Source organism: Odontesthes bonariensis, chromosome 5, assembly GCF_027942865.1.
Source record: "Odontesthes bonariensis isolate fOdoBon6 chromosome 5, fOdoBon6.hap1, whole genome shotgun sequence".
Taxonomy (NCBI): Eukaryota; Metazoa; Chordata; class Actinopteri; order Atheriniformes; family Atherinopsidae; genus Odontesthes; species Odontesthes bonariensis.
Genome location: NC_134510.1, coordinates 41,715,532 through 41,743,503, shown reverse-complemented (window position 1 = coordinate 41,743,503; position 27,972 = coordinate 41,715,532). Strand labels below are relative to the sequence as shown.

The 27,972-nt window shown below is 53.1% G+C and overlaps 1 protein-coding gene across 5 annotated transcripts; it reads right to left on the bottom strand.

Annotated features, from left to right (window-relative positions):
* Window positions 1-1,103: 1,103 nt before the first annotated feature.
* pi4kb (phosphatidylinositol 4-kinase, catalytic, beta) lies at window positions 1,104-27,684 on the bottom strand. 5 transcript variants are annotated; one of them, XM_075466417.1, is made up of 14 exons: window positions 27,562-27,684; window positions 20,073-20,227; window positions 19,272-19,974; window positions 17,512-17,871; window positions 16,190-16,234; window positions 13,714-13,941; window positions 13,404-13,631; window positions 12,578-12,687; window positions 11,807-11,911; window positions 11,553-11,676; window positions 9,521-9,786; window positions 8,857-8,989; window positions 2,728-2,848; window positions 1,108-2,649 (listed from the first exon to the last, which is right to left on the bottom strand). In XM_075466417.1, the coding sequence occupies exons 3-14, from the start codon at window positions 19,944-19,946 to the stop codon at window positions 2,468-2,470; spliced, it is 2,577 nt and encodes an 858-aa protein (XP_075322532.1). In that variant the 5' UTR covers window positions 19,947-19,974; window positions 20,073-20,227; window positions 27,562-27,684; the 3' UTR covers window positions 1,108-2,467. The 5 variants fall into 5 exon arrangements, with proteins under 5 accessions (XP_075322528.1, XP_075322529.1, XP_075322530.1 ...); XM_075466413.1 differs by having other exon boundaries at window positions 1,104-2,848; XM_075466418.1 differs by lacking the exon at window positions 16,190-16,234 and having other exon boundaries at window positions 1,110-2,649.
* Between the last annotated feature and the right edge of the window lie 288 nt (window positions 27,685-27,972).

Genomic DNA, 27,972 nt, shown 5'->3' with positions numbered 1-27,972 from the left:
AAATGTAAAATAAAGGGGCAGTCTGTGGCGTAGTGGGCACAGCGGGCCCTGGTTCGAATCCCGCATCGGACGGGCCTTTGCTGCGTGTTATTCCCCCTCTCTCTGCCCGCTGCTTCCTGTCTCTCTTCGCTGCCCTATATAAGAAAGGCATAAAAAGCCCCAAAAAATCATTTAAAAAATAAATAATAATAAAATATAATATATAAATATAATAATAATAATAATAAATAAATTAAATAAATAAAAAATAAAAAAAAACAAGTTAAATAAACTTGGAGGAGCTTAAAGGGTTAAAATATTTTGTCCTTTTCTCACAGTTTAACGGTTTGCTGAGGTCTGAACTCTTCTTCAGTCTTCCTGCCTCAGACTGCCTCAGACTGCCTCACCAAACTGATTCACAGCTTTGTTCTCAGTTACTCACATTTCCCTGTTCTGCCGCCGGGCCTCAGACGGCTGGTTCTGACCCAGCTGGTTCTGATCCAGCTGTGATTAACTGACCCAGCTGTGATTAACTGACCCAGCTGGTTCTGATCCAGCTGGTTCTGACCCACCTGTGATTAACTGACCCAGCTGGTTCTGACCCACCTGTGATTAACTGACCCAGCTGTGATTAACTGACCCAGCTGGTTCTGATCCAGCTGGTTCTGACCCACCTGTGATTAACTGATCCAGCTGGTTCTGACCCGGCTGGTTCTGACCCAGCTGTGATTAACTGATCCAGCTGGTTCTGACCCAGCTGTGATTAACTGATCCAGCTGGTTCTGACCCAGCTGGTTCTGACCCATCTGTGATTAACTGACCCAGCTGGTTCTGACCCACCTGTGATTAACTGACCCAGCTGGTTCTGATCCAGCTGGTTCTGACCCACCTGTGATTAACTGACCCGGCTGGTTCTGACCCAGCTGTGATTAACTGACCCAGCTGGTTCTGACCCAGCTGGTTCTGACCCACCTGTGATTAACTGACCCGGCTGGTTCTGACCCAGCTGTGATTAACTGACCCAGCTGGTTCTGATCCAGCTGGTTCTGACCCACCTGTGATTAATTGACCCAGCTGGTTCTGATTAATTGATCCAGATAACTCATTTATTTCTGTAATTGTGGGTTCCAGTGTTGCTGGTGCTGCATTCAAAACCATAGGAAATCTGAATGTTCCATCTTATGACCATGAAAACAATGAATGAATGCCAACAAAACGTCGGATTTCCTGATCAGGATCTAAAAACCTGCAGAGCAGTTTATAAACGCACCTCAGGTCGGACAGTTTTAAACCTCATTGTTCACACACTTACTGGGGTTCACATACTGTCCTGAGTACTTACTCTTGTTTCTGTTCACACACGCGAATGAATAAAGTTATTGAATGCAAAGCGGCCAACGGGTTTATTATTAAGAAGAGTTTCAGCTCCACGTCTTTAAGTTCTTCATCTGAGAACTGACTGAAGCTGTCGGATGAACAGTAAAGAAACAGGCCGTGGATGTGTCAAATGCAGTGCCTGGAAGACAAGACTGGGGGTAAAACCCCTGAGGTTTTTATTTCAGAGCAGTGCTGAACTGTTCCCAAAGGTCGTTGAAAGGTCGTTCATGGAGTCAGCAGCCACTCTGCAGGCGCTGGTTTCCTCACCTGGTGACCTTCAGGTGCGTTCAGGTGACCTTCAGGTGCGTTCAGGTGACCTTCAGGTGCGTTCAGGGACCTTCAGGTGCGTTCAGGGACCTTCAGGTGACCTTCAGGTGCGTTCAGGTGACCTTCAGGTGCGTTCAGATGACCTTCAGGTGCGTTCAGGTGACCTTCAGGTGCGTTCAGATGACCTTCAGGTGCGTTCAGGTGACCTTCAGGTGCGTTCAGGTGACCTTCAGGTGCGTTCAGGGACCTTCAGGTGCGTTCAGGTGACCTTCAGGTGCGTTCAGGTGACCTTCAGGTGACCTTCAGGTGCGTTCAGGTGACCTTCAGGTGTGTTCAGGTACCTTCAGGTGCGTTCAGGTGACCTTCAGGTGACCTTCAGGTGCGTTCAGGTGACCTTCAGGTGCGTTCAGGTGACCTTCAGGTGCGTTCAGGTGAAACAGCGACACAGACGCAGAGCTGCAGGTCGACACCGGCTGGTTTTAATGGCTCAAAAACAGAAGTTAAACAGCTAAAATAAGAGAAACACGCTGTGGTCCTTTAATCAGTCCGTTTGCATTTTCACTTCCTGTTCACCTGGAAACACCAACCACCTGCTCATTGTTCACATTTCAAACTAAAACTGGGCCACTCTCTGATTGGCTAAAAGTCCTGCTGAGCAGCCAATGAGAGGCTTTAAGAGGCTTTTTCAAATTAGGAAAAAAAGAAAGAAGGAGAAAAGAAATCAAATGAGACGAAGAAGAAACAGAAATATTCTAAACAAAAGACGCCACGTAAAATATTTAAGAGACAACTGGAATAAAAGAGGAGGAAGAAGAGCTGTGAGCAGGAGCATCCCGTGTCCGAGTCACATGATGCCGTTGGTGAGGTACTGGAAGCCGTCGTACAGTTTGGTGGTGAGCGACCTCATTGATCCGTCCACCAGCTGATCGACCAGCAGCTGCAGCTGCTCCTCCGTCAGACTCATGTGGAAGCGCTCCTTCAGACCCCGCATGGTGCTGGAGCCGTGGAAGCAGGGCAGCTGGGAGCCTGGGGGCAAACGCGGGGGGGCAGTCAGCATGGTAAACACACACAGCTGATGGGGCTGGGGGCGGGGCTCTGACTCACCTTGCTGCATTATCTCCACAATCTGCAGGACCCGGTCCATGTGCTTCCTGGCTGCGATCAGACCCTGCAGCATCAGCATCTTGTAGTAGTTAAACATGTCACCGTCCGGGCCCCCCATCACCTGACAGACAAGAAACAGGGTTCAACAACACGACAGAGGGTTCGACAACACGTCGCCTGGCAGACCAAACAGAGGGTTCGACAACACGTCGCCTGGCAGACCAAAGAGAGGGTTCAACAACACGTCGTCTGAAAGACCAAAGAGAGGGTTCGACAACACGACGCCTGACAGACCATACAGAGGGTTCGACAACACGTCTCCTGGCAGACCATACAGAGGGTTGGACCTGAGCGCTTCAGGGAGAAATTGTCTAGCTATATAGTTACTCTAGATGGTATTTCCTTGGCTTCTAGTTCTACAGTGAGGAACCTTGGAGTTATTTTTGACCAGAACTTATCATTTGACTCACATATAAAACAGGTTTCTAGGACTGCCTTCTTTCATCTTCGTAATATTGTTAAAATCAGGAACATCTTGTCTCAGAGTGATGCAGAAAAACTGCTCCATGCATTTGTTACTTCAGGATTGGACTACTGTAATTCTTTATTATTGGGCTGTCCTACATATTCTCTGAAAAGCCTTCAGCTGATCCAAAATGCTGCAGCCAGAGTTCTGATGAGAACTAACAGCAGAGATCATATTTCTCCAGTTTTAGCTTCTCTTCATTGGCTCCCTGTTAAATTCAGAATAGAATTTAAGATTCTTCTCCTCACATATAAAGCTCTTAATGACCGAGCTCCATCATATCTTAAAGATCTCATTGTAAGATATTTTCCTAACAGAGCACTTCGTTCCCAAACTGCAGGTTTACTTGAGGTTCCCAGAGTTTCTAAAAGTAGAATGGGAGGCAGAGCCTTCAGTTATCAGGCCCCTCTCTGTGGAACCAGCTGCCAGTTTGGGAGGCAGAGCCTTCAGTTATCAGGCCCCTCTCTGTGGAACCAGCTGCCAGTTTGGGAGGCAGAGCCTTCAGTTATCAGGCCCCTCTATTGTGGAACCAGCTGCCAGTTTGGGAGGCAGAGCCTTCAGTTATCAGGCCCCTCTCTGTGGAACCAGCTGCCAGTTTGGGAGGCAGAGCCTTCAGTTATCAGGCCCCTCTCTGTGGAACCAGCTCCCAGTTTGGGAGGCAGAGCCTTCAGTTATCAGGCCCCTCTCTGTGGAACCAGCTGCCAGTTTGGGAGGCAGAGCCTTCAGTTATCAGGCCCCTCTCTTGTGGAATAAGCTGCCAGTAAATGTCCGGGAAGCAGACACCCTTTCCACTTTTAAGACCAGGCTTAAAACTTTCCTTTCTGATAAAGCTTATAGTTAGGGATGGCTCAGGTAATCCTGAAACATCCCATAGTTAAGCTGCTATAGGCCCAGACTGCTGGGGGAGCTCATCTGTCACACCTTTCCTCACTTTACTCTCTTTATGTATATGTGATATTATTGTGGTCATTAACTCGTGTTTCCCTGTTCCAACAGATATCCTTTGAATGGTGTTACAGTGTTTGTTGTCCCCCCCTTTCTGTCTTCTCAAACCCCAGCTGGTTCTGGTTCTGGTGGCCACCCTTCCTGGTTCTGGTTCTGCCAGAGGTTTCTTCCTGTTAAAAGGGAGTCGTTTCTCTCCACAGTCGCCTCAGGCACGCTCAGGCCGGGAGATTGGACCGAAAAACAAAAAGTTTTCAGTGCAATCTGTTGGTTTTCTTAGCTAGGAAATAGTTTTTGAATTGGCTCTATATGAACGAATTGGATTATTTTATGAATTATGATTATTATTAATTAATTGAATTCCAATTGGCTTGAATTGGACTTACTATCTAAGTGCCTTGAGATGACATTTGTTGTATTTGGCGCTATATAAATAAAAATGAATTGAACAACACAAAGCCTGACAGACCAAACAGAGGGTTCAACAACCCTAAGTACCCTGGTCCTAACAGAACCCCCTGGTTCTAACAGAACCCTCTGGTCCTAACAGAACCCCCTGGTTCTAACAGAACCCTCTGGTCCTAACAGAACCCCCTGGTCCTAACAGAACCCCCTGGTCCTAACAGAACCCTCTGGTCCTAACAGAACCTCCTGGTCCTAACAGAACCCCCTGGTCCTAACAGAACCCCCTAACCCTAACAGAACCTCCTGGTCCTAACAGAACCTCCTGGTCCTAACAGAACCCTCTGGTCCTAACAGAACCCCCTAACCCTAACAGAACCTCCTGGTTCTAACAGAACCCTCTGGTCCTAACAGAAGCCCCTGGTCCTAACAGAAGCCTCTGGTCCTAACAGAAGCCCCTGGTCCTAACAGAACCCCCTGGTCCTAACAGCACCTCCTGGTCCTAACAGAACCCCCTGGTCCTAACAGAACCCTCTGGTCCTAACAGAAGCCTCTGGTCCTAACAGAACCTCCTGGTCCTAACAGAACCCCCTGGTCCTAACAGAACCCTCTGGTCCTAACAGAAGCCCCTGGTCCTAACAGAAGCCCCTGGTCCTAACAGAACCCTCTGGTCCTAACAGAACCTCCTGGTTCTAACAGAACCCTCTGGTCCTAACAGAAGCCCCTGGTCCTAACAGAAGCCCCTGGTCCTAACAGAACCCTCTGGTCCTAACAGAACCCCCTGGTCCTAACAGAACCCCCTGGTCCTAACAGAACCTCCTGGTCCTAACAGAACCCCCTGGTCCTAACAGAACCCCCTGGTCCTAACAGAACCCTCTGGTCCTAACAGAACCTCCTGGTCCTAACAGAACCCCCTGGTCCTAACAGAACCCTCTGGTCCTAACAGAACCCTCTGGTCCAAACAGAACCTCCTGGTCCTAACAGAACCCCCTGGTCCTAACAGCACCTCCTGGTCCTAACAGAACCCCCTGGTCCTAACAGAACCCTCTGGTCCTAACAGCACCTCCTGGTCCTAACAGAACCCCCTGGTCCTAACAGAAGCCTCTGGTCCTAACAGAACCTCCTGGTCCTAACAGAACCCCCTGGTCCTAACAGAACCCTCTGGTCCTAACAGAACCTCCTGGTCCTAACAGAACCCCCTGGTCCTAACAGAACCCCCTGGTCCTAACAGAACCCTCTGGTCCTAACAGAAGCCCCTGGTCCTAACAGAACCCTCTGGTTCTAACAGAACCCTCTGGTCCTAACAGAACCTCCTGGTCCTAACAGAAGCCCCTGGTCCTAACAGAACCCCCTGGTCCTAACAGAAGCCTCTGGTCCTAACAGAAGCCTCTGGTCCTAACAGAAGCCTCTGGTCCTAACAGAACCCCCTGGTCCTAACAGCACCTCCTGGTCCTAACAGAAGCCTCTGGTCCTAACAGAAGCCTCTGGTCCTAACAGAAGCCTCTGGTCCTAACAGAACCCCCTGGTCCTAACAGCACCTCCTGGTCCTAACAGCACCCTCTGGTCCTAACAGAACCTCCTGGTCCTAACAGAACCCCCTGGTCCTAACAGAAGCCTCTGGTCCTAACAGAAGCCCCTGGTCCTAACAGAAGCCTCTGGTCCTAACAGAAGCCCCTGGTCCTAACAGAAGCCTCTGGTCCTAACAGAAGCCCCTGGTCCTAACAGAACCTCCTGGTCCTAACAGAACCTCCTGGTCCTAACAGAACCCCCTGGTCCTAACAGAAGCCCCTGGTCCTAACAGAACCTCCTGGTCCTAACAGAACCTCCTGGTCCTAACAGAACCCCCTGGTCCTAACAGAAGCCTCTGGTCCTAACAGAACCCCCTGGTCCTAACAGAAGCCCCTGGTCCTAACAGAACCTCCTGGTCCTAACAGAACCCCCTGGTCCTAACAGAAGCCTCTGGTCCTAACAGAAGCCCCTGGTCCTAACAGAACCTCCTGGTCCTAACAGAACCTCCTGGTCCTAACAGAACCCCCTGGTCCTAACAGAAGCCTCTGGTCCTAACAGAACCCCCTGGTCCTAACAGAACCTCCTGGTCCTAACAGAACCCCCTGGTCCTAACAGAACCTCCTGGTCCTAACAGAACCCCCTGGTCCTAACAGCACCTCCTGGTCCTAACAGCACCCTCTGGTCCTAACAGAACCTCCTGGTCCTAACAGAACCCCCTGGTCCTAACAGAACCCCCTGGTCCTAACAGAACCCCCTGGTCCTAACAGAAGCCCCTGGTCCTAACAGAACCCTCTGGTTCTAACAGAACCCTCTGGTCCTAACAGCACCCCCTGGTCCTAACAGCACCTCCTGGTCCTAACAGCACCTCCTGGTCCTAACAGCACCCCCTGGTCCTAACAGCACCTCCTGGTCCTAACAGCACCTCCTGGTCCTAACAGCACCTCTTGGTCCTAACAGCACCCCCTGGTCCTAACAGCACCTCCTGGTCCTAACAGCACCTCCTGGTCCTAACAGCACCTCTTGGTCCTAACAGCACCTCCTGGTCCTAACAGCACCCCCTGGTCCTAACAGCACCTCCTGGTCCTAACAGAACCCCCTGGTCCTAACAGCACCTCCTGGTCCTAACAGCACCTCTTGGTCCTAACAGCACCCCCTGGTCCTAACAGCACCTCCTGGTCCTAACAGAACCACCTGGTCCTAACAGAACCCCCTGGTCCTAACAGAACCCCCTGGTCCTAACAGCACCTCCTGGTCCTAACAGAACCCCCTGGTCCTAACAGAACCCTCTGGTCCTAACAGAACCTCCTGGTCCTAACAGCACCCTCTGGTTCTAACAGAACCCTCTGGTCCTAACAGAACCTCCTGGTCCTAACAGAACCCCCTGGTCCTAACAGAAGCCTCTGGTCCTAACAGAACCCCCTGGTCCTAACAGAAGCCTCTGGTCCTAACAGAACCCCCTGGTCCTAACAGAAGCCCCTGGTCCTAACAGAAGCCCCTGGTCCTAACAGAACCCCCTGGTCCTAACAGAAGCCTCTGGTCCTAACAGAAGCCCCTGGTCCTAACAGAACCCCCTGGTCCTAACAGAAGCCCCTGGTCCTAACAGAACCTCCTGGTCCTAACAGAACCCCCTGGTCCTAACAGAAGCCTCTGGTCCTAACAGAAGCCCCTGGTCCTAACAGAACCTCCTGGTCCTAACAGAACCTCCTGGTCCTAACAGAAGCCTCTGGTCCTAACAGAAGCCCCTGGTCCTAACAGAAGCCCCTGGTCCTAACAGAACCTCCTGGTCCTAACAGAACCCCCTGGTCCTAACAGAACCTCCTGGTCCTAACAGAACCTCCTGGTCCTAACAGAACCCCCTGGTCCTAACAGCACCTCCTGGTCCTAACAGAAGCCTCTGGTCCTAACAGCACCTCCTGGTCCTAACAGAAGCCCCTGGTCCTAACAGAACCTCCTGGTCCTAACAGAACCCCCTGGTCCTAACAGAAGCCTCTGGTCCTAACAGAAGCCCCTGGTCCTAACAGAACCTCCTGGTCCTAACAGAACCTCCTGGTCCTAACAGAAGCCTCTGGTCCTAACAGAAGCCCCTGGTCCTAACAGAAGCCCCTGGTCCTAACAGAACCTCCTGGTCCTAACAGAACCCCCTGGTCCTAACAGAACCTCCTGGTCCTAACAGAACCCCCTGGTCCTAACAGCACCTCCTGGTCCTAACAGAACCCCCTGGTCCTAACAGAAGCCCCTGGTCCTAACAGAAGCCCCTGGTCCTAACAGAACCCCCTGGTCCTAACAGCACCTCCTGGTCCTAACAGAAGCCTCTGGTCCTAACAGAAGCCCCTGGTCCTAACAGAAGCCCCTGGTCCTAACAGAAGCCTCTGGTCCTAACAGAAGCCCCTGGTCCTAACAGAACCTCCTGGTCCTAACAGAAGCCTCTGGTCCTAACAGAAGCCTCTGGTCCTAACAGAACCCCCTGGTCCTAACAGAACCTCCTGGTCCTAACAGAACCTCCTGGTCCTATCAGAACCCCCTGGTCCTAACAGAAGCCTCTGGTCCTAACAGAAGCCCCTGGTCCTAACAGAACCTCCTGGTCCTAACAGAAGCCCCTGGTCCTAACAGAACCTCCTGGTCCTAACAGAACCTCCTGGTCCTAACAGCACCCTCTGGTCCTAACAGAACCTCCTGGTCCTAACAGCACCCTCTGGTCCTAACAGAACCTCCTGGTCCTAACAGAACCTGACCCGGGGGGCTGCACTCACCTCCACGAACTCGGCGGTCAGCTTGAAGGCGGACGTCTCGAAGCCGAGGTTCTTTGGCGAGCTGGACAGGATGAAGCCGAAGTCGATGTGAATGATGTGGCCGTCAGCGTCCAGCAGGATGTTCCCGTTGTGCCTGCAGAGAACCGGGTCAGAACCGGGTCAGAACCAGGTGTGAGTGGGCGTGGCTCAGGTGTGAGTGGGCGTGGCCTAGATGTGAGTGGGTGCGGCCCAGGTGTGAGTGGGTGTGGCTCAGGTGTGAGTGGGCGCGGCCCAGGTGTGAGTGGGTGCGGCTCAGGTGTGAGTGGGTGTGGCTCAGGTGTGAGTGGGTGTGGCTCAGGTGTGAGTGGGCGTGGCTCAGGTGTGAGTGGGTGTGGCCCAGGTGTGAGTGGGTGCGGCTCAGGTGTGAGTGGGCGTGGCCCAGGTGTGAGTGGGTGTGGCCCAGGTGTGAGTGGGTGCGGCCCAGGTGTGAGTGGGCGCGGCCCAGGTGTGAGTGGGCGCGGCCCAGGTGTGAGTGGGCGTGGCCCAGGTGTGAGTGGGTGTGGCCCAGGTGTGAGTGGGTGCGGCCCAGATGTGAGTGGGTGTGGCTCAGGTGTGAGTGGGTGTGGTCTAGGTGTGAGTGGGCGTGGCCCAGGTGTGAGTGGGCGTGACCACCTGCCCGGCTCACCTGTCTTTGACCTGCAGCAGGTAGCAGATCAGGCTGTACCCGGCACAGCTCTCCACGAAGTTCCTCTGGGCAGACAGGAAGTTCTCGGTGGTCGTGGCGCCGTGCTCCTGCAGGAAGTAGTCCAGCAGCGACAGCTGACTCTGCTTCTTCACCTGGTGGAGCGACACGGCGTTCATCACCGGCTCGATCATCCCGCTGTCCGACGACAGGACCAGGATCTTATAGGGCTGGATCCAGAGCGGGGCGCGCTCCTGCTCCCAGGTGGACTGTGGGAACCAATCAGAGGAGAGCGTCAGAGGGAGGGGACCAATCAGAGGAGAGCGTCAGAGGGAGGGTGAGGGGGAGGGAGGGAACCAATCACAGGAGAGCGTCAGAGGGAGGGGGAGGCAGGACCAGGATCTTATAGGGCTGGATCCACAGCGGGGCGCGCTCCTGCTCCCAGGTGGACTGTGGAGGGAACTGTTAGCTCGATTCTTTCATTGGAAGCGAGGGAACTGTTAGCTCGATTCTTTCATTGGTAGCTAGGGAACTGTTAGCTCGATTCTTTCATTGGTAGCTAGGGAACTGTTAGCTCGATTCTTTCATTGGAAGCTAGGGAACTGTTAGCTCGATTCTTTCATTGGAAGCTAGGGAACTGTTAGCTCGATTCTTTCATTGGTAGCTAGGGAACTGTTAGCTAGATTCTTTCATTGGAAGCTAGGGAACTGTTAGCTCGATTCTTTCATTGATAGCTAGGGAACTGTTAGCTCGATTCTTTCATTGATAGCTAGGGAACTGTTAGCTCGATTCTTTCATTGATAGCTAGGGAACTGTTAGCTAGATTCTTTCATTGGAAGCTAGGGAACTGTTAGCTCGATTCTTTCATTGATAGCTAGGGAACTGTTAGCTCGATTCTTTCATTGGAAGCTAGGGAACTGTTAGCTCGATTCTTTCATTGGAAGCTAGGGAACTGTTAGCTAGATTCTTTCATTGGAAGCTAGGGAACTGTTAGCTAGATTCTTTCATTGGAAGCTAGGGAACTGTTAGCTCGATTCTTTCATTGATAGCTAGGGAACTGTTAGCTCGATTCTTTCATTGGAAGCTAGGGAACTGTTAGCTCGATTCTTTCATTGGAAGCTAGGGAACTGTTAGCTAGATTCTTTCATTGGAAGCTAGGGAACTGTTAGCTAGATTCTTTCATTGGAAGCTAGGGAACTGTTAGCTCGATTCTTTCATTGGAAGTTCAAGAACCAGCCGGAGTAATCTCAGGTTAAACGAAGTCTTTATTTGTGGTAATAAATGGAGTATATCAGCGCTGGACCCAGTACGACAGACCTCCCGCAGGAAATCAATCAGACAGAGCCCCGATTTCCGGTAACGTTTTGTATTTATATGCCTCATTGTTTCACATAGGTTGGACTCATTGTCGACCAAATATGATTGGACATGAGTAGGTTCAACATGCTTCGTCATATTCTCTGAATAAGCCAAATAATGTCTCTGAATCTTGTACCTGCTTTCCCAGACTAATTGTTTTGTCTCCCTATTCCTGGATCACTTAAAGGGACACTGTGTAATTTCTTCCCCCATCTAGTGGTGCAATTTTATTTTGCAAAGTCGAATGAGTTTGCTCTCTCGCGTTTTCAAATGTGCGTTGCAACTTGTTGAACTACGGCAGGCGGTATGTGTCAAGACTCTCTTTTTCGCTTTTTTGGCGACGAGGATCCCTTCTCCTGTGGCGTGGCATAACTATGGTCTTCCATTGCGAACAAAAGTGCCAGCCGTTCAGGCTGGTTTTACATAGAGCTCGCCCGCTCTATGTAGATACAGACAAGTTATTCTTCGCTCAGGAGGATAAGGGAGATTGTTGACAGAGATAATTTTACACCATTGAGGACTAATTTATGAATGAATATGTTGATTTGAGCTAATAAATGACTTAATATATTACACAGTGTCCGTGTAGTACGGCATTTAACGAAGCCAATTTTAACAGAACCAATCAGAGGACAGCGTCAGAGGGAGGGAGGGCATGTGACCCCAGGCCTTTTACCTTGAGCTGCTGCAGCACCTGGAAGGCCAGCAGCTCCTGCCTCAGGTCGTCTCCACACTTCACGATGACGGACAGCAGCCTCCAGGTGGGAAGGTGGCCGTACGGGGAGCCCTCTCTGATCCTCCTGCAGAGAAGCACAGCCGTCACACAAGGTTCTGAAAGGTTCTGGAGGGTTCTGAAAGGTTCTGGAGGGTTCTGGAGCGAAAGCTCGTCTGAACCGAGGAAACAGAAGGCTGTATTGGTGCGGAACCTACCGGACTTTCTCCTCCCAGGGCTCCTTCAGGGCCACGGCCGACGGGTCCTCGGGGTCCCGTCTGAAGGTGGTGGGGGCCTGAGCGAGCTGCTCTGAGAGCCGGCGCCTGAAGCAAAAACAGGAGAAATTTAGCCTTCAGTTATCAGGCCCCTCTCTGTGGAACCAGCTGCCAGTTTGGGAGGCAGAGCCTTCAGTTATCAGGCCCCTCTCTGTGGAACCAGCTGCCAGTTTGGGAGGCAGAGCCTTCAGTTATCAGGCCCCTCTCTGTGGAACCAGCTGCCAGTTTGGGAGACAGAGCCTTCAGTTATCAGGCCCCTCTCTGTGGAACCAGCTGCCAGTTTGGGAGGCAGAGCCTTCAGTTATCAGGCCCCTCTCTGTGGAACCAGCTGCCAGTTTGGGAGGCAGAGCCTTCAGTTATCAGGCCCCTCTCTGTGGAACCAGCTGCCAGTTTGGGAGGCAGAGCCTTCAGTTATCAGGCCCCTCTCTGTGGAACCAGCTGCCAGTTTGGGAGGCACTGCCTTCAGTTATCAGGCCCCTCTCTGTGGAACCAGCTGCCAGTTTGGGAGGCAGAGCCTTCAGTTATCAGGCCCCTCTCTGTGGAACCAGCTGCCAGTTTGGGAGGCAGAGCCTTCAGTTATCAGGCCCCTCTCTGAGGAACCAGCTGCCAGTTTGGGAGGCAGAGCCTTCAGTTATCAGGCCCCTCTCTACCTTTAAGTTGAAACTTTCCTTTCTGATGAAACTCATATTTAGGGATGCTGCAGTGTGTTCGGACCTGATGTCTCCAGCAGCGATGAACACCGGCTCTTTGCTCTCCAGGCTGGTGATGCTGTCCACAGAGAACTGGCTGATGTTGTCACAGCTGTTGGTGTGGCCCTCAGGAAGCTGGGGGGGGGGGCAGAAAACATTCTGTAAACTTAACAGCAGGTGATCGCTACAACAGAACAGAACCGAGGGTTCTGATCTGATTTCCTATGATACAACAAAGCATATATCTGGAAGAATGAGAGTAAAGGGAGATAAATTACACAGAAATAACAAGTGGAAATGTAAAAGAAAAGGTTTACATTCTCAGTTGAAGTTAAGCCTGAACCATTTTCTTAGTTTTGTTGTTGCAGGGCCCCTCCAGGATGGGACGGTCAACCAGTTGATGCTCATATGAACTCATATGAACTCAAATTAACTGATATTAACTCACATTAACTCATAGACTCATATTAACTCAAAACAACACAAATTAAATAAAAAAATACTCACATCAACTCAAACTTACTAACATGATACTATATATAAATCATTTCCCAGGTCGTCAGCAGCTGAGAGCATGAAGCTGGTTGAACATCCGGCTGCTCTCAGACCTTCTACAGTTTGTCCTGTGAGGATGATTCATCTGTTCGTTTGGTTCCTGATACATTTATTTATTCTTTGATGTTTTTATTCACTTATTTATTAATTTGTTAACTCTGCTCAGACAGGAAAGGTCTCTTCTTCTCGGCCCTGAAGGCAGCATTAGACTACAGATGAGGATGAAAGCTTCAGAGCATGAATCAGAGTTTAGAAATGAGAGTGAGATGTTCCGTCCCGTGTGGGCGGGGCCTCACCTCCACCTGCAGCTCTCCGATGTCGTCCACCGACCACGCCTCGTCGTCGTTGTCGTAGTTTGGGACGATGGAGAAGCTTCCGGCTCGCTGCTCCGCCGTCATGCCGCAGTCCGGCAGGTTCTCCACGGAGCGCGTGCTCCTGATCCGGTTCTCCGGGATCCGGATCGGAACGCTGGACGTCTCGAAGTTCTCGCACTCCAGAACCTCCACGTAGATCAGATAGGGCGCCTGAGCGGGCGACACGGGTCACATGACTCAACCTCAGAGAGCAGAACCTCTCCGGGTTCCTGCAGCGTCGGGTGCGTCTCACCTTGTCTTTGGAGTTGAGCACCACGGCCTGCGTGTGCGGCACCCGGACCACGTGGTGGTCGAAGGCGGCGGTGGGCAGCCACACCCGGGCCGGCAGCTTGTGGTTGAGCAGCGACAGCTCCGAGATCAGCCGCTGGGTCTTCTGCTCCTTGGTGAGCAGCGTGGCCAGGCGCTTCCCGATGCCCATCAGGGACTTTATGAACTCCCTCTGAGGGGCCAGGCGCACCGGCTGCAAGGCAAGAGAGACGGGGTCAGAGGGGCGGGGCCTCAGAGGGGGCAAACAGGGTCAGAGGGGCGGGGCCTCAGAGGGGGCGGGGCCGAGGAGACAGACAGGGTCAGAGGGGGCGGGGCCTCAGAGGGGGCGGGGCCGAGGGGACAGACAGGGTCAGAGGGGGCAAACAGGGTCAGAGGGGCGGGGGGACAGGGTCAGAGGGGCGGGGCCTCAGAGGGGGCAAACAGGGTCAGAGGGGCGGGGCCTCAGAGGGGGCGGGGCCGAGGGGACAGACAGGGTCAGAGGGGGCAAACAGGGTCAGAGGGGCGGGGGGACAGGGTCAGAGGGGGCGGGGCCGAGGAGGGGGCGGGGCCGAGGGGACAGACCGGGTCAGAGGGGGCGGGGCCGAGGGGACAGACCGGGTCAGAGGGGGCGGGGCCGAGGGGACAGACCGGGTCAGAGGGGGCGGGGCCTCAGAGGGGGCGGGGCCGAGGAGACAGACAGGGTCAGAGGGGGCGGGGCCTCAGAGGGGGCGGGGCCGAGGGGACAGACAGGGTCAGAGGGGGCAAACAGGGTCAGAGGGGCGGGGCCGAGGAGGGGGCGGGGCCGAGGAGACAGACAGGGTCAGAGGGGGCGGGGGGACAGGGTCAGAGGGGGCGGGGCCGAGGAGGGGGCGGGGCCGAGGAGACAGACAGGGTCAGAGGGGGCGGGGCCGAGGAGGGGGCGGGGCCGAGGAGACAGACAGGGTCAGAGGGGGCGGGGCCGAGGAGGGGGCGGGGCCGAGGAGACAGACAGGGTCAGAGGGGGCGGGGCCGAGGAGGGGGCGGGGCCGAGGAGACAGACAGGGTCAGAGGGGGCGGGGGGACAGGGTCAGAGGGGGCGGGGCCTCAGAGGGGGCGGGGCCGAGGAGACAGACAGGGTCAGAGGAGGTGGGGCCTCAGAGACAAACAGGGTCAGAGGGGGCGGGGTCTCATGGACAGGGTCAAAGGGGGCGGGGCCGAGGAGAAAGATAGGGCCGAGGGGGCAAACAGGGTCAGAGGAGGTGGTGCCGAGGGGGCAGGGTCTCATGGACAGGGTCAAAGGGGGCGGGGCCGAGGAGAAAGATAGGGCGGAGGGGGCAAACAGGGTCAGAGGGGCCGAGGACACAAATAGGGTCAGAGGGGGCGGGGCCTCAGACAAACAGGGTTAGAGGGGGCGGGGCATCAGACAAACAGGGTCAGAGGGGGCAGGGCTGAGGAGAAACAGGGTCAGAGGGGGCGGGGCCTCAGAGACAAACAGGGTCAGAGGGGCCGAGGACACAAACAGGGTCAGAGGGGGCGGGGCCTCAGACAAACAGGGTTAGAGGGGGCGGGGCTTCAGACAAACAGGGTTAAAGGGGACGGGGCATCAGAGACAAACAGGGTCAGAGGGGGCGGGGCATCAGAGACAGAGGTCAGAGGGGCGGGGCATTAGAGACAGACAGGGTCAGAGGGGGCGGGGCCTCAGAGACAAACAGGGTCAGAGGGGGCGGGGCCTCAGAGACAAACAGGGTCAGAGGGGGCGGGGCCTCAGAGACAGACAGGGTCAGAGGGGGCGGGGCATCGGACACAGACAGGGTCAGAGGGGGCGGGGCATCAGAGACAAACAGGGTCGGGGGGCGGGGCATCAGAGACAGGGTCAGAGGGGGCGGGGCCTCAGAGACAGACAGGGTCAGAGGGGGCGGGGCCTCAGAGACAGACAGGGTCAGAGGGGGCGGGGCCTCAGAGACACACAGGCTCAGAGGGGGCGGGGCCTCAGAGACACACAGGCTCAGAGGGGGCGGGGCCTCAGAGACACACAGGCTCAGAGGGGGCGGGGCATCAGAGACACACAGGCTCAGAGGGGGCGGGGCATCAGAGACACACAGGCTCAGAGGGGGCGGGGCATCAGAGACACACGGGTGTGTGTGTCGGGTCAGAGCTGCATCATCAGCTGGATCAGAACCTGGACGAGTGCTGAGGTTCTGTTAGCTCTAACTGACCCGACACACAGACACAGCAGATCAATCAATCAATCAATCAATCGATCAGTAGGAGGAGACATGATGACCATCTCAAACTCTGATTGATTCACCCAGAACCTCCAACAGATCCAACAGAACACAGAATCACAGACGGCGAGTCCACAGACGGGAGCTTCTCCTCCTCTGCACAGCTGCACATCTGTGGACTGGACCAGAACCAGAACCAGAACCAGAGCCCACAGCTTTCATTCCCCACATTATAGAACAGGAAGCGGTAGAACTTACTGGACCGGTATCGAACTCAAGACTGTCGGAGCTGGAGCTGCAGTCCTGAGGGTCAGAGGAAGATGAGTTTGGGTTCACCTGGGTTCTGCAGAAAGGGGCGCTGACCTTACCTGTTCCGGTTCGAGGTTTCCGGTCCGAGGTCTGCCCCGATGAGCTGTGTTCGAAACCGCCTACTGCATACTGCATACTACATACTGCATACTACATACTGCATACTGCATTCTACATACTGCATTCTGCATTCTACATACTGCATTCTGCATTCTACATACTGCATACTGCATACTACATACTACATACTACATACTACATACTGCATACTGCATACTGCATACCGCATACTACATACTACATACCGCATACTGCATTCTACATACTGCATACTGCATTCTGCATACTGCATACTGCATTCTACATACTGCATACTGCATACTACACACTGCATACTGCATACCGCATACTACATACTACATACCGCATACTGCATACCGCATACTACATACTACATACCGCATACTACATACCGCATACCGCATACTGCATACCGCATACTACATACCACATACCGCATACTACACACCGCATACTGCATACCGCATACTACATACTACATACTACATACTGCATTCTACATACTGCATTCTACATTCTACATACTGCATTCTACATTCTACATACTGCATTCTACATACTGCATACTCAGACAGTAGAGCAGAGCGTTTACCCACAATGCATTTCACTCCTGCCCGAGCCGAAATCAGCCGGCCTGAAGCTGATTTCCTTTAAAGGCACAATGTGCGATTTCTGGCCAGGAGGTGGCGATATAGAGTAAAATCAACCTCCGTTCAACCCCAGGCAGTAGAAGAAATCGCTGGTCTGGCGAATCAGGAGAATCTAGTATGCATCCGGGAACTTAAAAGTTAGTTTTAGTAGTGGGAGAAGTAGGCGGTTTCGAACACAGCCCCTCTCTCAGCAGGTATCCCTGGCCGCCCCTCCTGGTTCTGGTTCTGATGGAGGTTTCTTCCTGTTCAAAGGGAGTTTTTTCTCTCCACAGTCGCCTCGTGCAGCTCAGGACGGGGATTGGATCAGAGAGAAGCTTCTGTGCAACCTGCTGGTTTCCTTTAAAACTTTATTTAGCTGGTTCTGTAAGAACTGGACTAATGTGGAATTTAATGAACTGGACTCTAATTGGCTTGAATTGGACTGTATTATTGAAGTGCCCTGAGATGACTTTTTGTTGGCCCTATATAAATAAAACTGAATTGTATTTTAAATGAATTTGGCCCTTTTAATGTGCTTAATGACTCTCGACGCCTTCTTACTTCGTCCGGGCTGCTCTCCACCTTCGGGTTGCTGGCCGTCCTCTTCAGGTTGCTGCTCAGACTGATGCTGACGGTGGCGTCCGACTTGGAGCGCTGATGCGTCCGTTTGGACGGCGACAGGCTGTGTTCTCCGTTCAGCGGGCCGGTGGCGGGGAACGCCGCGGGGCAGAATGGCGTCAGAGTCAGGTGCTCCCTGCGGGCTCGGGCCCCGGTCGGCTTGAGTTCGTCCGACAGGATGAGCTTCCTCAGTTTGGTTCCCCGGGAGTGGCGCTGGGTGGAGATGTGCATGTCGGAGGAGTACGCCCCGAGCAGCCAGGCGCACTGCAGGCTGAAGGAGATGCTCTGCCGGCAGCGGTGCACCTGCAGACGGGCCGGAGGGCAGAGAGCAGCGAGTTAAACACAACCAATCAGCTGCCAGCGTGCTGTTTGGATCAATATCTGCGTCACAAAAACAAACTAATCAACATGATCGATCATCCAGGTCACGTTCACACACCCCATCTAACCACAGGCCCCGCCCCCTGTCCGCCTCAGGCCCCATCTAACCACAGGCCCCGCCCCCTGTCCGCCTCAGGCCCCATCTAACCACAGGCCCCGCCCCCTGTCCGCCTCAGGCCCCATCTAAGCACAGGCCCCTCCCCCTGTCCCCCTCAGGCCCCATCTAACCACAGGCCCCGCCCCCTGTCCCCCTCAGGCCCCATCTAAGCACAGGCCTCGCCCCCTGTCCGCCTCAGGCCCCATCTAAGCACAGGCCCCTCCCCCTGTCCCCCTCAGGCCCCATCTAACCACAGGCCCCGCCCCCTGTCCCCCTCAGGCCCCATCTAACCACAGGCCCCGCCCCCTGTCCCCCTCAGGTCCCACCTAACCACAGGCCCCGCCCCCTGTCCACCTCAGGCCTCACCTAACCACAGGCCCCGCCCCCTGTCCCCCTCAGGCCCATCTAACCACAGGCCCCACCCCCTGTCCCCCTCAGGCCCCACCTAACCACAGGCCCCGCCCCCTGTCCACCTCAGGCCTCACCTAACCACAGGCCCCGCCCCCTGTCAGCCTCAGGCCTCACCTAACCACAGGCCCCGCCCCCTGTCCGCCTCAGGCCCGCCCCCTGCCCACCTCAGGCCCCACCTAACCACAGGCCCCGCCCCCTGTCCCCCTCAGGCCCCATCTAACCACAGGCCCCTCCCCCTGTCCCCCTCAGGCCCATCTAACCACAGGCCCCTCCCCCTGTCCCCCTCAGGCCCATCTAACCACAGGCCCCGCCCCCTTTCCCCCCTCAGGCCCCACCTGACCACAGGCCCCGCCCCCGTCCGCCTCAGACCCCATCTAACCACAGGCCCCGCCCCCTTTCCCCTCTCAGGCCCCACCTAACCACAGGCCCCACCCCCTGTCCCCCTCAGGCCCCATCTAACCACAGGCCCCGCCCCCTGTCCCCCTCAGGCCCCATCTAACCACAGGCCCCTCCCCCTGTCCCCCTCAGGCCCATCTAACCACAGGCCCCGCCCCCTTTCCCCCCTCAGGCCCCACCTGACCACAGGCCCCGCCCCCGTCCGCCTCAGACCCCATCTAACCACAGGCCCCGCCCCCTTTCCCCTCTCAGGCCCCATCTAACCACAGGCCCCGCCCCCTTTCCCCTCTCAGGCCCCACCTAACCACAGGCCCCGACCCCTGCCCTCAGGCCCCACCTAACCACAGGCCCCGCCCCCTGTCCGCCTCAGGCCCCACCTAACCACAGGCCCCGCCCCCTGCCCTCAGGCCCCACCCACCACGTAGGGCTTGATGGCGTCCCCGACGTCCTCGTCCATGTGGATGTACATGTTGAGCAGCTGCGGCAGGTAGAAGTCCACGTCCTCGTGGGGGAAGCTGAACAGGCGGTTCCCGATGTACGCCTGCACGCCGGGCTCCTTCGAGTTGTGCAGGTACGAGATCGCCATGGAGACGTCGAACAGCTTGGACTCGAACAGGCGCAGCAGCCACGACTGTTTGGACGGGTTGTGTCGCTGCCGCCGCCGCGCGCTCTTCACCGAGCCGGGCGCCGGGCCCTCCGGGTCAGTCCCCTCGTTGTGGATCTTTGGCGGTTTGACGGCGGGGGCGGGAGACGCCGCGGCCGGTGACGCGTCTGGTGACGCGTCCGGTGACGCGTCCGGCGCCGTCCCGTTCTGCAGGTGGGGGGCATCGCCCTCCACCTGTCGCAGCTTCACCTTCTGCAGGACCTCGTGACACGCCTGCTGCGCCACTTCTGCGTCGATCACCAGGCTGAGCTCGGCCACGCCCTCGCTGATGATGCCCAGGGGAGGCGTGGCGGGCTGGGCGGGGCCACAGGAGGAGGATGGCGTGGAGGGGAGGGACAGGGAGGGGGAGGAGCAGACGGACAGGGAGGGGGAGGGGCTGTTCTGGTCAGAGGGGGTGGGGGAAAGGTCCACTTCTGTGTCCTCCATCATGGCAGCTGGGAAGCTCCGCCCTCCTCCACTGAAACAGACAGAGGTCAGAGGTCAGACAGAGGTCAGAGGTCAGCAGACACTTGATTATTAACTGAACAGAATTAAACATGGATGGAAATCACACACCGCCGCCGACGCCTCAAGCCGGAGGAGCCAGGAGCCTCATGAGAGTCCAGGCGGTGAAACTAACTCATCAAACGGTGGTTCTGCGGCGGCCGGTCCTGATGAGGTCACTCTGAGGTCAAACCTGCTCCGAACCCGGCGAGTTCCAGCGTCTGCAGCTGTTCAGGGAGGAAGGAGAGAAAAAGCTCAGAGTGACCTCGGCCCCCAGCGCCCACTTCCTGTTATCCCACTTCCTGTTGTCACACTGTCCCACTTCCTGTTATCCCACTTCCTGTTGTCACACTGTCCCACTTCCTGTTATCACACTGTCCCACTTCCTGTTATCCCGCTTCCTGTTGTCACACTGTCCCACTTCCTGTTATCCCGCTTCCTGTTGTCACACTGTCCCACTTCCTGTTATCCCACTTCCTGTTATCCCACTTCCTGTTGTCACACTGTCCCACTTCCTGTTATCACACTGTCCCACTTCCTGTTATCCCACTTCCTGTTGTCACACTGTCCCATTTCCTGTTATCACACTGTCCCACTTCCTGTTATCCCACTTCCTGTTGTCACACTGTCCCACTTCCTGTTATCCCACTTCCTGTTGTCACACTGTCCCACTTCCTGTTATCCCACTTCCTGTTATCACACTGTCCCACTTCCTGTTATCCCACTTCCTGTTATCACACTGTCCCTCTTCCTGTTATCACACTGTCCCACTTCCTGTTATCACACTGTCCCACTTCCTGTTATCCCACTTCCTGTTATCACACTGTCCCACTTCCTGTTATCCCACTTCCTGTTATCACACTGTCCCACTTCCTGTTATCACACTGTCCCTCTTCCTGTTATCACACTGTCCCACTTCCTGTTATCCCACTTCCTGTTGTCACACTGTCCCACTTCCTGTTATCACACTGTCCCTCTTCCTGTTATCACACTGTCCCACTTCCTGTTATCCCACTTCCTGTTGTCACACTGTCCCACTTCCGATTATCCCACTTCCTGTTGTCACACTGTCTCACTTCCTGTTATCCCACTTCCTGTTATCACACTGTCCCACTTCCTGTTGTCACACTGTCCCACTTCCTGTTATCCCACTTCCTGTTGTCACACTGTCCCACTTCCTGTTATCCCACTGTCCCACTTCCTGTTATCCCACTTCCTGTTGTCACACTGTCCCACTTCCTGTTGTCACACTGTCCCACTTCCTTTTATCCCACTTCCTGTTGTCACACTGTCCCACTTCCTGTTATCCCACTTCCTGTTGTCACACTGTCCCACTTCCTGTTGTCACACTGTCCCACTTCCTGTTGTCACACTGTCCCACTTTCTGTTGTCACACTGTCCCACTTTCTGTTGTCACTCTGTCCCACTTCCTGTTATCACACTGTCCCACTTCCTGTTGTCACACTGTCCCACTTCCTGTTGTCACACTGTCCCACTTCCTGTTGTCACACTGTCCCACTTCCTGTTGTCACACTGTCCCACTTCCTGTTATCACACTGTCCCACTTCCTGTTATCCCGCTTCCTGTTGTCACACTATTCCACTTCCTGTTATCCCACTTCCTGTTGTCACACTGTCCCACTTCCTGTTATCCCACTTCCTGTTATCACACTGTCCATCTTCCTGTTATCACACTGTCCCACTTCCTGTTATCCCACTTCCTGTTGTCACACTGTCCCACTTCCGATTATCCCACTTCCTGTTGTCACACTGTCTCACTTCCTGTTATCCCACTTCCTGTTATCACACTGTCCCACTTCCTGTTGTCACACTGTCCCACTTCCTGTTGTCACACTGTCCCACTTCCTGTTATCCCACTTCCTGTTATCACACTGTCCCACTTCCTGTTATCCCACTTCCTGTTGTCACACTGTCCCACTTCCTGTTATCACACTGTCCCACTTCCTGTTATCCCACTTCCTGTTATCACACTGTCTCACTTCCTGTTATCCCACTTCCTGTTGTCACACTGTCCCACTTCCTGTTGTCAAACTGTCCCACTTCCGATTATCCCACTTCCTGTTGTCACACTGTCCCACTTCCTGTTATCCCACTTCCTGTTGTCCCACTGTCACACTTCCTGTTGTCACACTGTCCCACTTCCTGTTATCCCACTGTCCCATTTCCTGTTGTCACACTGTCCCACTTCCTGTTGTCACACTATCCCACTTCCTGTTGTCACACTGTCCCACTTTCTGTTGTCAAACTGTCCCACTTTCTGTTGTCAAACTGTCCCACTTTCTGTTGTCAAACTATCCCACTTCCTGTTGTCCCACTGTCCCACTTCCTGTTGTCACACTGTCCCACTTCCTGTTGTCACACTGTCCCACTTCCTGTTATCCCACTTCCTGTTGTCACACTATCCCACTTCCTGTTGTCACACTGTCCCACTTCCTGTTGTCCCACTGTCCCACTTCCTGTTGTCACACTGTCCCACTTCCTGTTATCACAGTGTCCCACTTCCTGTTATCCCACTTCCTGTTGTCACACTGTCCCACTTCCTGTTATCACACTGTCCCACTTCCTGTTATCACACTGTCCCACTTCCTGTTATCCCACTTCCTGTTGTCACACTGTCCCACTTCCTGTTATCACACTGTCCCACTTCCTGTTATCCCGCTTCCTGTTGTCACACTGTCCCACTTCCTGTTATCCCGCTTCCTGTTGTCACACTATCCCACTTTCTGTTATCCCACTTCCTGTTGTCACACTGTCCCACTTCCTGTTATCCCACTTCCTGTTGTCACACTGTCCCACTTCCTGTTATCCCACTTCCTGTTATCACACTGTCATCCCACTTCCTGTTGTCACACTGTCCCACTTCCTGTTATCACACTTCCTGTTGTCACACTGTCCCACTTCCTGTTATCCCACTTCCTGTTGTCACACTGTCCCACTTCCGATTATCCCACTTCCTGTTGTCACACTGTCTCACTTCCTGTTATCCCACTTCCTGTTATCACACTGTCCCACTTCCTGTTGTCACACTGTCCCACTTCCTGTTGTCACACTGTCCCACTTCCTGTTATCCCACTTCCTGTTATCACACTGTCCCACTTCCTGTTATCCCACTTCCTGTTGTCACACTGTCCCACTTCCTGTTATCACACTGTCCCACTTCCTGTTATCCCACTTCCTGTTATCACACTGTCTCACTTCCTGTTATCCCACTTCCTGTTGTCACACTGTCCCACTTCCTGTTGTCAAACTGTCCCACTTCCGATTATCCCACTTCCTGTTGTCACACTGTCCCACTTCCTGTTATCCCACTTCCTGTTGTCCCACTGTCACACTTCCTGTTGTCACACTGTCCCACTTCCTGTTATCCCACTGTCCCATTTCCTGTTGTCACACTGTCCCACTTCCTGTTGTCACACTATCCCACTTCCTGTTGTCACACTGTCCCACTTTCTGTTGTCAAACTGTCCCACTTTCTGTTGTCAAACTGTCCCACTTTCTGTTGTCAAACTATCCCACTTCCTGTTGTCCCACTGTCCCACTTCCTGTTGTCACACTGTCCCACTTCCTGTTGTCACACTGTCCCACTTCCTGTTATCCCACTTCCTGTTGTCACACTATCCCACTTCCTGTTGTCACACTGTCCCACTTCCTGTTGTCCCACTGTCCCACTTCCTGTTGTCACACTGTCCCACTTCCTGTTATCACAGTGTCCCACTTCCTGTTATCCCACTTCCTGTTGTCACACTGTCCCACTTCCTGTTATCACACTGTCCCACTTCCTGTTATCACACTGTCCCACTTCCTGTTATCCCACTTCCTGTTGTCACACTGTCCCACTTCCTGTTATCACACTGTCCCACTTCCTGTTATCCCGCTTCCTGTTGTCACACTGTCCCACTTCCTGTTATCCCGCTTCCTGTTGTCACACTATCCCACTTTCTGTTATCCCACTTCCTGTTGTCACACTGTCCCACTTCCTGTTATCCCACTTCCTGTTGTCACACTGTCCCACTTCCTGTTATCCCACTTCCTGTTATCACACTGTCATCCCACTTCCTGTTGTCACACTGTCCCACTTCCTGTTATCACACTTCCTGTTGTCACACTGTCCCACTTCCTGTTATCCCACTTCCTGTTATCACACTGTCCCACTTCCGATTATCCCACTTCCTGTTGTCACACTGTCTCACTTCCTGTTATCACACTGTCCCACTTCCTGTTGTCACACAGTCCCACTTCCTTTTATCCCACTTCCTGTTATCACACTGTCCCACTTGCTGTTATCCCACTTCCTGTTGTCACACTGTCCCACTTCCTGTTATCACACTGTCCCACTTCCTGTTATCCCACTTCCTGTTATCACACTGTCCCACTTCCTGTTATCCCACTTCCTGTTGTCACACTGTCCCACTTCCTGTTGTCACACTGTCCCACTTCCGATTATCCCACTTCCTGTTGTCACACTGTCCCACTTCCTGTTATCACACTGTCCCACTTCCTGTTGTCACACTGTCCCACTTCCTGTTATCCCACTTCCTGTTATCCCACTGTCCCATTTCCTGTTGTCACACTGTCCCACTGCCCCACTTTCTGTTGTCAAACTGTCCCACTTTCTGTTGTCAAACTGTCCCACTTCCTGTTGTCAAACTGTCCCACTTCCTGTTATCACACTGTCCCACTTCCTGTTATCACACTATCCCACTTCCTGTTGTCACACTGTCCCACTTTCTGTTATCACACTGTCCCACTTCCTGTTGTCACACTATCCCACTTCCTGTTGTCACACTATCCCACTTCCTGTTATCCCACTTCCTGTTGTCACACTATCCCACTTCCTGTTGTCACACTGTCCCACTTCCTGTTGTCACACTGTCCCACTTCCTGTTATCCCACTTCCTGTTGTCACACTGTCCCACTTGCTGTTGTCACACTGTCCGACTTCCTGTTGTCACACTATCCCACTTCCTGTTATCACACTATCCCACTTCCTGTTATCCCACTTCCTGTTATCACACTATCCCACTTCCTGTTATCCCACTTCCTGTTGTGACACTGTCCCACTTCCTGTTGTCACACTGTCCGACTTCCTGTTATCACACTGTCCCACTTCCTGTTATCACACTATCCCACTTCCTGTTATCCCACTTCCTGTTGTGACACTGTCCCACTTCCTGTTGTCACACTGTCCGACTTCCTGTTATCACACTGTCCCACTTCCTGTTATCCCACTTCCTGTTGTCACACTGTCCCACTTCCTGTTGTCACACTATCCCACTTCCTGTTATCACACTATCCCACTTCCTGTTATCCCACTTCCTGTTATCACACTATCCCACTTCCTGTTATCCCACTTCCTGTTATCACACTGTCCCACTTCCTGTTATCCCACTTCCTGTTGTCACACTGTCCCACTTCCTGTTGTCACACTATCCCACTTCCTGTTATCACACTATCCCACTTCCTGTTATCCCACTTCCTGTTATCACACTATCCCACTTCCTGTTATCCCACTTCCTGTTATCACACTATCCCACTTCCTGTTATCCCACTTCCTGTTATCACACTATCCCACTTCCTGTTATCCCACTTCCTGTTATCCCACTTCCTGTTATCCCACTTCCTGTTATCACACTATCCCACTTCCTGTTATCCCACTTCCTGTTATCCCACTTCCTGTTATCACACTGTCCCACTTCCTGTTATCCCACTTCCTGTTGTCACACTGTCCCACTTCCGGGTTCGGACTGTAAACGGCTTCCGACTGTACAGTTGGAACCCGTTTACAGTCCAAACCCGTTTACAGTCCGAAGCCGTTTACAGTCCGAACCCGTTTTATGGAACCGACACCACACACCTGGACTCCACCTGCTTTAAGGCTGAGTTATACTTCTTTTAACTGCCCTTGCGCTTGCATCTTGCGCGTATGTTAATGGCTCGAGACGTTTATGCTTCATTTTGCTTTGTCGGCGGTTGCGTGTGCTGCGTGGCGATTCACCGCCAGGACAGTAGGTGGAGTAGCGGGTTTTTTCAATGACAAGCCTACTACGATTAAAGGAAATTCACCGCCAGGACCTCTTCGAGTGATTCATGCTTCTTCTTCTTGTAAATAGCCGGTATTTTGTCAGATTTTCAACACCTTGGGGATCTAAATGACTACTTTCTCGCCTGAAAATGTTTCAAATGTTGCTAAAGTTACATATTTACAGAGTTTATAGCTTAAGGGAAATCAGCTTTTCAGGCCGGCTGATTTGGGCTCGGACAGGAGTGAAGTGCACTGTGTGTAAACGCTCTGCATACTGTCAGATCGATGAGTATGCCGTTTTCAAGTAGTAGGCGGTTTCGAACACAGCCAGTGGCTTGTGCTTGCGTCTTGCGTAAAGTTTAGAAAATTGAGGTGACACACGCAAGGGGGGGCTTGCAACCGCGCAAGGGCTTGCGTTGCGTCTTGCGTTACCGACTATAAACCAGGCTTTAGGGGAAAGTTTTGGGTCTTCAGTAAAGTCAGGCGCAGAAAGGGTTCTCCAGGTGTGTCAGGGGAACATGGAGAGGTGTGGTTTCCCTTTAGTTATTCAGAGAAGAATTACAGATCTTTCTGGCTGGAGTTGAATCTTTCTTCATTCAAGTTGGAAGCAGATACCTGGACACCCAAATATAAAGTGATGAACAGCCCTGAAGACCGATCAGTATTCAGCTGGGTTATCAGCTGATGGACCCGCCCGGTTCACTTACTGGACCGGATCTGGTTCTGATAGACTGACCGTTAAAATGTTAAAATGTTAAAAACATCTTTATCGGTGAGAAGCTGTCTTGGTCCAGAACTGGGTTCAAACTTTCTAACCAGTGAACCACTGAGAGTAAAGTTCTGGTCGTTCATCACCAGAAACGAACCAGAACCAGAACCAACAGGCCAGCCCGGTCCGGAGCCAGCGGCCCGCAGGACAAACACAACCCGGTCAGTGGATTAAAAGGCTCGGTCACAGTTTAAAGTCCATTAAACGGACTGTTAGCTTCCAGCAGCTAGCTGTTAGCATCACCCAGACAACAGGGCGGCTCAACAGTCTCATCAGAACCATGAAAAACTCAGCAGTGAGCGGATTAAAGATGTTCTGTACACCGATTTATTTTTTAAATTTCTTTAAATAAGTAGCGGGCCGCCATCTTTGTTTTGGTTCGGGCTTCAGAATAAGTTAAAAAAACGTTTATTAACGGGTTATAAACACAATGTTTACCATTCGGGCGGATATGGGAGTCTCTGGATGCTCCAGGGAGACCTTCGGAACAGCTGTGTGCGGTGCAAACAACCTCCAGGGGCTTCCCAAACGCATTAAAAACATTAAGAACTAACGGTTAGCCTAACAGCTAACAGCGCGCAGCTACGAGCTAAACTCTGCTATCTTAATGTTAGCATTAGCATTAGCCAGCCAACTGTTGCTAACTCCGCATTTTTTACTAAAACTGATTTCAGAGCTAAGCTTCGGGCTGGCGCCCCCACAGATGAGTTGTCCAACACATCAGGGTGTCTCCCGGTGAGTCAGTCCTACCTGGTGACGGTTCAGTGGGCTGAAATCACGGCTTATGTCCCGTTAGACTCCATTGATTCTGTTTAAATCCTCATCTCAGCTAACAGCCAGCAGGGGGCGACTTCTCTTCTTCTCTTGTTGTTTTCCTGTGACACTTCCGGTGCAGCATCTCTACCTTTTGGATGGAGTCAGAGCTGCCGAAGGATGTCCTGGATTTACTTTTACATACGTGTGTTTGTGGTTTATTCTTTCAAACATGAACCCAGAAACACGGAAGCAAGGGAAAAATAAATAAATATTAACCTTGTAGCACCCGCAGTTGCAGATATGCAACAAGCTTTTTATTTATTTACATTATATTTTTATTTATATTTTTATTTACATTACATTATTTGATTTTTTTAAATTTACATACATTATTTACATTCATGT

Coding starts and splice junctions, on each gene's coding strand:
- pi4kb (XM_075466413.1), bottom strand. CDS start 19,946: ATGATGGAGGACACAGAAGTGGACCTTTCCCCCACCCCCTCTGACCAG. Junction 11,677..11,806: donor CCCTGGGAGGAGAAAGTCCG/GTAGGTTCCGCA, acceptor GCTTCTCTGCAG/GAGGATCAGAGAGGGCTCCC. Junction 2,849..8,856: donor TGACCGCCGAGTTCGTGGAG/GTGAGTGCAGCC, acceptor CTTGTCTGTCAG/GTGATGGGGGGCCCGGACGG.